The sequence below is a fragment of the Vitis riparia genome, chromosome 11 (assembly GCF_004353265.1).
Source record: "Vitis riparia cultivar Riparia Gloire de Montpellier isolate 1030 chromosome 11, EGFV_Vit.rip_1.0, whole genome shotgun sequence".
Classification (NCBI taxonomy): Eukaryota; Viridiplantae; Streptophyta; class Magnoliopsida; order Vitales; family Vitaceae; genus Vitis; species Vitis riparia.
In genome coordinates, this window is record NC_048441.1 from 9,540,761 (window position 1) to 9,552,954 (window position 12,194).

General features: G+C 34.6%; 1 protein-coding gene across 1 annotated transcript; it reads right to left on the reverse strand.

The window, feature by feature from the left end:
• Positions 1-3,959: 3,959 nt before the first annotated feature.
• On the reverse strand, positions 3,960-10,183 carry LOC117925563 (probable LRR receptor-like serine/threonine-protein kinase At2g23950). Its single transcript, XM_034844608.1, has 11 exons — positions 9,605-10,183; positions 9,386-9,518; positions 9,223-9,294; positions 8,706-8,849; positions 8,389-8,460; positions 8,180-8,239; positions 7,978-8,078; positions 7,746-7,880; positions 7,315-7,659; positions 6,075-6,454; positions 3,960-5,021 (listed from the first exon to the last, which is right to left on the reverse strand). Exons 1-11 carry the CDS (start codon positions 9,684-9,686, stop codon positions 4,623-4,625), a joined length of 1,923 nt encoding a protein of 640 aa, XP_034700499.1. The 5' UTR covers positions 9,687-10,183; the 3' UTR covers positions 3,960-4,622.
• Between the last annotated feature and the right edge of the window lie 2,011 nt (positions 10,184-12,194).

Genomic DNA, 12,194 nt, shown 5'->3' on the forward strand with positions numbered 1-12,194 from the left:
TATGCAACTCTCAATGCACCAAGTTCATGTACAATGCAAGTAATGTAGGCATGTATATTCAAATAACCAATTAATGCATATGGTATAATAAAAAAGAAACTAAGAAACATAGATAAATAATTTTATGAATGAATCTTAATATGTTACATCATGTCATGCTTTCTAAAGCTCAATCACAACAAAAGTATCTTTAAATACATATAAAGGATTCATAATGAATGACTTAATCGAATATGGATATATAAATAATGAAGTTTCTTTTGGAAATATTATAATTTGTTTATTTCATAATATTAAACGAGTCATGAAATAAGACCATTTTGGGGTAGAAATGGAAGAACTACAAAGTAATGAAGTAAAAAAAAAAAAAAAACAATCATTTTTTTAAGGGAAAAACATATATTCTCTTCTTCTTCAATGATCTCGAATAGAAAGAATATAATTCCTCCTTAAGCATCAATAATGAAATATATATATATAGTGACCCAAATAGATAAATTATAAAATAATATACAAGCCACTATTGAGAACCTTGGATTACCTCGCTCCCATGCCTTGGATTTGGTAAGGTGCATGCATTTATGCCTAGGGATTTGTAAATCTAACACAATAAAAAATAATGGCTTCAAAAACCATAGAATAATAAAGATCTAGAGATTTGAAACTCATAATTGGATCTAGATATTCCTAAATTAGTTTCCTCGTGGTAAAGAATATGTTTGAATGCTCGAGAGGTCTCATACACCCAAAGTCTTCCTCCCGGTGACTCGAACCATGTCCATGGCACTTTAAAAATGGACTTTGGAAGAGAGGAAGCTTTGAATCTCTCTCTCTCCCTCTGGAGGTGGAAGACAACTATTTAAAACCCATGGAAACCTTAACCCTAACCCCAAGGGGTATTTATAGGGATCTCTTACTAGGCTTAAGTGACTTGAGCCCATATGGGTTTAGGTTACTTAATTTAGCTTAAATCAGGTTCAAATTAATTAATTAACCACACAGGGTCATCTAATTAATCAATTAATCCAATCCAAAGACCACGTTCATTATCCCCTATGCAACCTTATGTAATTACCAAAACACACTTGTGTACAAGAGTGAACCTAGAGTAAATTCAACCTTCATAAACTATGTTATCATGATATATGAACTCAGAGCGGAGACCATTAGTATCCACAAGAGTACTACCTCTCTCAAAATCCAATTTTGAATCTGATTCAACGTCCTACTACCAAGAATCAATTGCACCCTAGTACTCTATGTAAGTAACAACGAGACAAAGCTTGGGTCTATGACCTACTATCCACTACATGCAGACTCTCTATAAACTGGCATCCATAATTTAACAAGATAGTGTTATCACCTATTAAGATTACCTTTCTAATTCTTGAGTTACAGATCCCACTTATTATATGATCAACTTACATACTCAAATTCCAAGGAGAATATGTCAAATTATATTAAAGGAATAACTACGACTATAGATTTCATAATCACATGTCCTTTGGATAACCAAGGGACACATTATCTCAATCCCATGAGATATCATGATGCCTCTATTGAGAATACCTATTGCCACCAACCTTTATCAATAGTGACCCAATCCATATGAATATATGACCACTTTAGGGTCTCACCCGTAGGTCAAAGACTCATGTTGATTTTGGCATAGGCTTAATATCCTTTCAAGGTTGAGAGTTCATGCAATATCATAGCTTAGTAAATCATAACAATTGATAGTCTTACGTCATGATTCACAATAGGTCCTATCTAGTGTGCATCACATACATTGGTGCACTCACCGTAGGAAAACCATCTTGATGGCCAAGAGAAGTTATCCTTCCAATTTGAAGGTGGTACACTACAATCTTTATTGGATTGCACAAATTCATGAACTACCGTGGAAAACTTATTTACTTACAAGGAATCCATGACTTGTATCTTCTGTGTAATTCCTAATACACTCAAATCATGTACAATGTAAGATATATGAGTTGAATGTTCAAATCAATGTCAATGCATAAAAAGGATTGCAAAGGGACAGTGAAGTCTAACATGTCTTGATTTTGATTTTAGGGGCTTAATCCCAAACATGACATGTCCATTCTCTTGTTGAAAAAGACTTGATTTAGAATTAAGTAGTTTTTCTTTTCTTTTTTTCCTTTTTGAAATTTGAATGACCAACCATTAACTTTTCATGGTTTTCAATCATGTTACCTATGCCATGCTAACTTATTAGATAGATTTCATTTTTCATTTTTTTTTAAATGTTATTTACTATATGTAGACTTATGATGTGCAACAAGCTTTTGGTTGGGTAGGAAATTAATATAACTAGATTGAACCAACTTGTTTAGGCATTATATGAATTCAATGAGTTGTTTTGTCTTATATTTTAATTCTTAATATTTTAAAGTTTTTTTTTTCCATGAAGTTGTTGCATGGATATCCATCGATTTATGGCATGTAATGAGGTCATGATAAGATTTTTAATAGTAAGATTGGTTTCTTTAATACTACAATCTTAGTTAAGGAAATACTACAATACCACAAATTTCTTGATCATAAGTCCTTAAAATCACTCAAGGGAATACACTGTCTCAATCTTATAAGATATTATGGTGATTGAAAATACATATTATCACTTACCTTAATCAACAAGGACCCAATTCGTAAGGAATATATGATTACCTTAGGGGGCTTACCCACACATCAAAGTTATTGAAGACTTTAACACTAACTCTATATTTTCTTAAGGTTTAGAGTCCATGCGAAATAATAATTTGATGAAATCATGACTACTTGATAATAAATGTCATGATTCATTGGAGGTCATGTTTAATGTGTGACTATACACACTAATACATTCACCATAGGAAACTCATTCCAATGATCAAGACAAGTCATCCCTCCAACACCACAACAAATATAACCTTTTTTCCATGAATTTTTGTCATAAACTAAATTTTGTGGCAAAATGTCACTTTAACCACAAGTTCACTTTTTGTTACTAAAAATATGACAAGAATAATTCATGCACAATATATAACATTACATCATAAACTCCACTTTTTGCCACAAAATTATTCATTGCAAAATGTCACTTTTAACTACGAATTTACTTTTAATTGCAAAAAATATAATGAGAATAATTATGATGTAATGTATGACATTCTATCATGAACTCCAAATTTTGCCACAAAATTATTTATGACTAAGTATCACTATCAGCCACGAATTTACTTTTATTCTTTAAAGCTATGGCAAGAATAATTTCCAAATAATACATGAAGTTTTGATATGAACATTATTTTTTAGTAAGAAATTATTTATGACAAAAAAATATATGAAGAAAGATTTACAAATTTTGTTTTTTGTTTAATTTTTTTTCATAATCTTATTTGCAGTAAAAAAAATTACCTTTTATTTTAATTATATATGCACTACTTTTTATATAAATAAATTAAAAATTAAATAATTAATATTTACATAATTAATATTCATAACAATATTATACAAAATAGTCACTAATTATAAAAACAATCTTTTGATTAAAAAAAAAACATGTGAGAGTTTAATAATTGCAATTTTTAAGAATTTAATGAAATTTATAAAAGAAAAATGAAATTTTATAACATATTTTCAATTGTTATTTGCAACAATCTACAAAAAATTAAAATATATATAATTTATTCTTTTTGAAACTTATTCTTAAAAGAAAGATTTTTTATTAAAAATTTGTGAAATGTGTTTTATGAATTGGAAAATTATTTTCTATTTTCAAAAGCACTTTCCAAGTATGAAACAAAAATTATTTTCATTAAGTTTCAAACATAGCTTTGCACAATACCTCTAAGGTCCATGTTTGGAATGCGGGTAACGAGAAACTTATTCAAGGAAACAAAAAGGAAGCCAAATATATATTTACGTTTGAATCTCCCATGTGTCTTTTCCGCCACTGCCACCAAACGGGGTAGTACCCACATTGCATTAAAGAGATAAGGAGCTGATTCACTGATGTAGACAGTATAGAATAAACTGATTTTTTTTTCTTTTCCTTTTTCCAGTTTTTTGTATTTGGGGGACAGACGTACAAAAGTACAAAGACTGAGAGAGAGAGAGGGGAAGACGCGCGTGACCCTGCAAAAGCATCAGTAAGAAAACGACCCTTAACAGCTCTCACTTGACAACACACAAACCTCACTTCACTGCTTCACACATCACACTGCCATTTTCCACACTTGTGGTCAGCAGAGTCAATCCCCCTTCTGCCCTCTCACACTCTCACTCCTGCTGCCACACTATCTCATGATGCAGTATGTACCAACCCCCATCGCCACCTCACCTCATTAGTCATTCCCCTCTGCAATCCCCACTTTCCTACCTAGTTTCCTATCTCCCAAACATGAAAAACAGAGAGACACGAGAATATTTACATTTCAAGTTTACAACCCCATACAGCTTTAACAAAAGAAAAGAAAAGAAAAGAGGGAAAAATGAGACACAAAGGACTAGATTGGATAGCACTCTCTATATGCTTTTGTTGAGACAAAGTTAACCCTAGCTTTTTAATGAATTGGAAAAAAAAAGAATTGATTTCTATTCTTGTTAGGGGGGGTGTTCTATCTTGGACCAGAAAGTTCCATGGCATGGGCATCCAAGGAATGATCATCGTCCTCCTCGTCCATCATGGTGCCGAACATGCTTGAACCATCATGATCAATGTTATCATGCTTTGATGCAGTGGTAGGGCGCCATGTACTTTTGTGGCTGTTGAAATGGGAGATGTTGGGGGTGGGATTATTGTTGTTGTGGTTGTGGGAGGCTGCCCATTTCTCTGCTAGGCCATCGCCTTCCAGCATCCTGACCACTTCCGACATTTTGGGGCGGTGGGCAGGCAGATATTGAGTGCACAGCAAAGCCACTTGTAGCATCTCCCCCACGTCGATCCTGTCGTAGTTGCAGCCTAGCTCTCTGTCCACCAGCACTTCCACTTTCTTCTCCTGCTGTATTTTCTTCACCTGCCAGCCAACATTCAAACATGTTTAGGACCTTCTGCATACTACCTGGGTTTTATCCTTATTCCTTGATGCTTGTTGGTTCATGAAACCATTGCCTCGACATGGATTTAGTAAAATTTCATAGTACCATATAGGGGTCTTCCATTCTTCACTAGACAATATGACTACAACTCTGAATTGATGTCATTAATTGCTACTTCAGAAAAAGTGCATCTCATGATTATAGACAATCTAAATTATATCATGTTCGCATATCAAACAGAGTTTCCTAAAAGGGGCTGTTTGCAGGATGTCCCTTGATCTTAGTTTCCTCTTCTTTTAACAGTACCTTCATGCTCTACATTTCTGAGGAGGACACACTGGGAAAGAAATGAGAGCCTTGAATGTTACAGCAGATGGAAATGGAGTGACAGATGTAACATTTCAAGGTTTGTATTCCTTGTCCAGGACTTGTTAGAAATCGAAAGGGACATCCCTGTACATTACCTCAAGATTTTAAACAATAGGTGTTGCTATAGTAATGGAGAAATATCTAATAGGGAATGCATAGCCAGAAACACCCCTTCAACTACTTGAAAACTAATCAGCAAAGAAATTAAAATGCAGGGATGATTTTGTGTTTAAAAAAAAAAAGGTTACAAATTACCATGATATAGAAATTTCTGACCTGCAATGCAGCCAATTATGCTGGGACAGGGTTTTCTAAGGACACCACTATGGTTTCATATTTTCCCAACGCTACACTTAACCTCGAAAGCATTCTTAAAATGATCAGAACTTACATTTCGGTGCTCTGCCCTGAAGCTACTATCTTAAGGGACCTATTAGCCCCAGGAAGATGCAGCTAGAGTTACTAGGCTCCAAGACCAGTGTGTGTTAATTGTTTGTGATTTTAATCAGAAAACTTGCAATCTAACTAGACTTAATTCAGGTGGGCAAGTGAAAGTGGAATGAATGAATTATGATGGGTTAAGACACCAAACTCAAACTTCACCCTACTGATAATTATACCGATAACTACAATTCAGCATATAACAGTAGCAAATTACTTACCCATTCAAGCATGGCTCCTTTCTGATTAACCGTTTTGCCAAACTCAAGAGCTCTCATTCCAGTTATGAGCTCCAGCAAGAGAATACCAAACCCAAAGACATCAGTTTTCTCAGATGATTGGCCAGTGGAGAGGTACTCAGGTGCAATGTGCCCAACAGTTCCACGGACAGCAGTGGTAACATGGGAATCAGAATGGTCAAGGAGCTTTGCAAGGCCAAAGTCACCAACAATAGCCTCACAATAGTCATCCAGGAGCACATTAGCAGCCTTCACATCTCTGTGGATTATCTTTGGATCGCACTGCTCATGTAGATATAGAAGACCCCGTGCAGCGCCAATTGCTATCCTCTTCCTTGTGTTCCAGTCTAATGCTGGTTTTCCTATTATAATCAACAAATTAAAATGATCACTTGAATGCTAATGTGCCCTAAAATTGAAGATAGAGATAAACTCTCTCTAACCATGTACTAGAATGAAGAAGTTTTTTTTTTTAAGGCAGTGATATCTAGTGGTTAAGATTAGTCAGACTCAAACTTAGATTTGGAATTTGTATTGAATGTGCCGGAAACTTGTGTGATACTATCAACTTCATGCACTCAACATTATGAGCACATAGGGAATTTATGCATAAATGAACTGCTGTGCTGGAAACTGACAGCAGAACTTGAACAGTACACCCTTGATTCCAAAGCCTCTTAAACTTCAATGAACTTCTGAAAAATTCAGAAAACCCCAATCCCATGAAAACAGAAAAGAAAAACAAAAACAAATTTTTTTTTGCCAAATATTCAGGTCCATCAGGAGATGTACTGCCCCTAATTCACAATAAAAGATCATGAGATCTATTTATTCAGCAGCACATATATACTCCCAAGTTCAAAATCAAGACTGGTCTCCAAGTTCTCTGCCAAAAAAAATCAGCAAAAACTGGGGGCTCAGAACTAAAAATTTCAATTATTGAGAAAAACAAACAAACAGACAAACAAACTAGGCACTTCAAATTATCCCAATCTGTCACATCTATTTGAGCTCAGAATTAAAACTCTGGGCCCCTCAAGATATGGTGGTACAAACCAAGTCACAATGAAAAACATCAATGTGGTCCATAGCAAGCTCAGATGTAAGCAAGTACAATAATATGGTTGGTCATGCAGTCCTTTTTGAAGAATATGAGATGAAATAATCATACCCACCATGTGTTTGATTAATACTAGTAGCATAATTCTTAGATAGTACCAACCTCTAAGCCTGGAGGCCACACTGCCATTAGACATGTAGGGGTAAATCAAAAGCCTCTCATTTGGGGTGGCACAGTAGCCAATCAGCCGAAGCAAATTCCGGTGAACTGCCAAGCTAATCATCTCCAATTCAGTCCTGAACTGTGATTCTCCAGCAGTTCCCGTCACATCTTTAAGCCGTTTCACTGCCACCATAGTCCCATCTCCTAGCTTACCCTTATATACATTACCAAAACCTCCGCTACCAAGTATGTTCTTGGTGCTGAAATTGTCTGTGGCAAGTTGGAGTTCTCTTAGAGTGAAGTTTCTTAGGTTGCCCAGGCTTATTAAACCCTCTTCTTGATGATCTGCAACAAATTTAGATTCTCATTTAAGGTTTTGGTCAATTGCTGTTTTACAAGGGAGCATTTTGTTGGGTTTTTCAGTTACTAACCATTGATGTTTAAGATGGTCAGGTTTCTTTGTTTTCTTCTCTGGCAAATGAGATATCCAAGTGCTAAGAGGATGAGAGAGACAATACTGAGGCTGACCCCAAGTGCAATTGCTACTTTCTTGGACTTCGGTTTTCCTGAGAAGAAAAAAATATGGCAGTAGAATTTTAGATGAAAAATAATATAAAGTCTAGACAGAAAAGGGTTAGAAAGAGAGAGAGAGAGAGGGGTGACCAGTTGATGAATTTAGAGAGATGGAAAGAGGGACCGCATTGGCTGATCCAGAGCAACCATCCGTGGAGCTGGCCTCACAAATCAAGGGGTTTCCCACAACACTATATGACAAGACAAAAGAAAGAAGAAAACAGAATCAAATAAATGAAATATAGACCAGAAAGACCCTTCAGAAGAGAGAGGAGTTGCAGTTCAACTTTACTTGAATGTTCTGGCTGGAAATTTAGGCACAGGTCCACTGAGATTGTTATAAGACAAGTCCCTGAATTATCAAAGAGTACACACCAACAGAACCCATCAATGGATTTTTCAACTGATAGGTCTATTACAATGAATATATCCAGAAATTGCAGGTTGTTTCAATTTTCAAGATACTCAGAAACCCAAAAAACAAACAAAAGCCATACTCACAAGAAAGCAAGTTGTGGGATTTTGGCTAAAGACACAGGAAATGCTCCAGACAAGCTGTTGTTGTTCAGCCTCCTAGTAAGTGACAAAAACACCCAGTTAAAAAAAACAATCAGGTCTGAAACAGAGTAATACATGGAGAAAAAGGCACATATTCTCTGTTTGGTTGCTGAGAAAACTAAAGGAAAAAAGAAGGAAATATAGTTTTAAATTTCATTCTAGACATCTTTTGGCTTCCAAAAGAGAACAAGCATACTCGCCGAGGCTCTTACATTTTCCCACCATCCAAACAGGACAGAAAAAAGTATGCAAATACTCACAGGTAATGAAGATTACTCAACTGACCCAGAGACGCTGGGACAGCTCCTGCGAAGCGGTTATTGGAGAGATCCAACGTTTGAAGTCTCGGAAGAGTACCGAGCTCCGTTGGGATCGGGCCGGAGATATTGTTGTTCTGCAATAACCTGCAAATTCACACCAACACAGGAATGTGTAAAATCAGAATCTAGATAATGAGGCTGTAAATGGTTGGAGTCACTTTTGTCACCCCTTTTACAGAAAAAATAAATGTCAAAGCTGTGCTTGGTTACTGAGAAAATGGAAAAAAAAAAAGGAGCTAAAATTTTGAATATTGGATTTTTGATAGCTTCCATTTAAGGAAAAGCAAAGCAACATAAAACTTAAGCTACAAAATCTTATTTTATTTTCTTCTCCTCCATTTTCTCAGGAACCAAACATGAGAGTAAGAAACTCAAAATTAAATAGTGAAAACAACAGGGGTTGTGAAACTTTCAATGAAATATCAAAAAACGGAAAAAATAAGTTGTGTTTGCTCACACTTGTTTAAGATTGGTGAGGTTCCCAATCATCCCGGACAAACTTCCAGACAGAGATTGGCTTGGAGCTCCTCTGCACAACAAAGAATAAAAAAAGAAGCTAACAGGTTTATTTTTCTTCCACCGTGAAATTAAACAACTCCATAAAAACAGAAGAAACTCACAAGCCAGTGACAAGATTTTCAGTGGAGCATGTGATCATGGCCCAGCTACATGGGTCTACAGAGTCTTCATCCCAGTTGCTGAGAACCCCATGGGGGTCATTCAAAGCTCGTCTGATACTTATCAAAGCGTCGACTACACAACATTAATACCATATTAAGCATAAATCAGTGTAAAGAAGAGAACCCAGATAGTGATGTGATGTGATGAGCTGAGCTTACCTTCATGGTTGCGAGGTTCGTAGGAGAGAGAGGGTGAGGCAGAGGAGAGAAAGAGAAGGAAGAGGAAGAGGAAGAGCAACATGGCTAATGAAGAAAGCTAAGTGGCGAGCATGTCTGTTTCAGAGACAATGACTCTTTTGAGTTTTGGTTTGTTGAAGTGTTAAGAATCCTTTTCAGTCACCATCTCTGCTTTGCTGCTTTGCTACTTTGTAGCAGCAAACCATGGAGAGAGAGAGAGAGAGGATACGAGATGTCAGTGGAGGAGTGTGAGCGCAGAAATTGAGAGGGACACAGTGGGCTTTGTTACCACCACCAGATCAACCTCTGCTTCTCTTTCTTATCTATTTAATCAAATTGATTTAAAGAATAAAGCATACCCATATGGGTTTTGTTTCTCCATTCCCTCCCCTTCCATGATCAGGATTCACCGATTCAGTACTTTCCCCTCTTATCAGTTTTGATTCTTTAGCCCATTTCCATCCCTTTTTCTTTTTCTTTTTCAACTTTCTTGCTGTACCATATTGTTTTTGCCCTTTTCAAATCCAAAGCAGAAACTGATTTATATTTCTGAAAATCCTTGAAAGGGGGTTAGGAATATGTTGTCCAATTGGGTTGCTACACTTCGCTTCTGTTTTTCATTAGAGTTCACAATAATGAAAATATTTTATGATTGCCTTTCACAAAAACAGTTTCTTAAGACCACTTGGCTCTGAAATTGGGCTCCTCTTCTTGCCAACGGGTACTCTGTACTGATACCCTGATTCTAGGAAATGGCCTTTTATTCTTCAAGCATGATCATGATGGTGGAATTTACTTTCTGCTTTTGTTCTTACATTCATCTAAAATATATACTTTCCTTTACAACAAACCCATATTCTTTCTCCCTGTAAATTGAACAGCTATTTTATTTAAGATCTAATTAATCAAATGAAAAAAGAGTTTATGTTCACATGCTCACAGTGGACAATGTCACCTTTCAATGTGCCAAAAGGTTGCCTCTTTGTTACCACAATTAATTAATTGTGATTATTTTATGCTTTAATATACAAACAGACACATATTTGATATGTGTCCCCATAGTTTAGAGTAATCATTTTGTTCTCATTTAAAATAATTTTCTAATTCGAAATTAAAGTTAAAATCATACATTTTAAAGTACAATATTAATATTATAAAAATTTTCCCATAAATTAAAATAAAGTTTTTATAAAAAAATAATATTTTTCTTAACTTTTATAACAAACTCCTTTTTGAATTATAAACCCTTTAAGTAAAATCAAGTACTTAAAACATTTTATTGAGTTTTAAAAACAGCTTTTTAATTTTCAAAAATCAATCCAAACAGAACCTATATATATAAATAATAATAATAATAATGCCTTAAAAAAAGTTTCTAAAATTCTTCTTATATATTTTGTAAAAGCTCAATTTAATGAAAATACAATTCATGAACAAATATACAGAGAGGGAGAAAAAAAAAAAAGGAAAAGAGGAATGAAGGTGTGAGCTTTTGAATAGATGATTGTGGTTGGGAATTGGGTTAGGGCCTAAAAATGTTTAGATTAATTGATAAGTTGTTGGGAAAAATGGTCAAATCTCACAGGCTTGAACCCCTTTTCAACCTTTTGACAGTCAAAAATGACTGAGGAACTGAACAAGTGAAATGAAGTAAGATCATGGTTACCTGTCACATTCTCTTACAGCAAACACAAGAAGACAAAAATTTCACCACCTAAGCCATTAAGACTTTTACATAGCCATGGCATTTCTATGCAACAATCCAATCTCATCCTGATCTTAAAGTTTTTTTTTTTTTTTTTTTTTTGGTTTATAAAGAAATAAAAATAAAAATAAAATTATTTAAACATTTAATGAATATAAAATAAATGAAAGATAGGCTAGATTTGATATAAAATGGAAAAATATTTGTTTACATATTCTAAGTTCTTATTTGGATCGACAGGAATTTAAAAACTCTTTTTAAGTTTATACTTATTTCATTAATTTTATTTCAAGAGATTATAATATAGAAAATAGTTTAATATGGAAGTGAGAGAGAGAGAGAGAGAGAGAGATTCAGGAGAGATTTTGGTTTAGTAACTTAATAAGAAAAGGGATTGGATTTAGGATTTAGGGATTTAAGTTCAGTGACTTAAGAAGAAATATAAAATATTATACCCATAGAGCAGAGTAGACACACTTTTGCTGACTACAAGACTAAATTGGATGTTTGATAAGGCAAGACATGCTTCAGTCAGAAAAAATTTCTACTACCTTCAATGATATTACGTGCAAGTCAATTTTTGCTAGCGACCAAGAAAAAAAAAACACATCACATAATATGAATTGGCTTTTGGGAATTTATATTTTTTTTGTTTAGGTAATTTTATTAAAATAATTTCTCATTTAAGAAAAAGTTTAATATAAAGGCCAAGACAATATCACTTAAAGAAGTCCATTTTGAACTTATGTTGAACTAAAATTCCACGACCCATCATTTGAAATTATGAATTTACCATCAATTCCCACTTAGACATACCCAAAAACAAAAAATGATTCGGAAAGATGATGGTACATATCTTAAACCATG

Coding starts and splice junctions, on each gene's coding strand:
- LOC117925563 (XM_034844608.1), bottom strand. CDS start 9,686: ATGTTGCTCTTCCTCTTCCTCTTCCTTCTCTTTCTCTCCTCTGCCTCA. Junction 9,519..9,604: donor CGAACCTCGCAACCATGAAG/GTAAGCTCAGCT, acceptor AATGTTGTGTAG/TCGACGCTTTGATAAGTATC. Junction 6,455..7,314: donor TGTGGCCTCCAGGCTTAGAG/GTTGGTACTATC, acceptor TGATTATAATAG/GAAAACCAGCATTAGACTGG.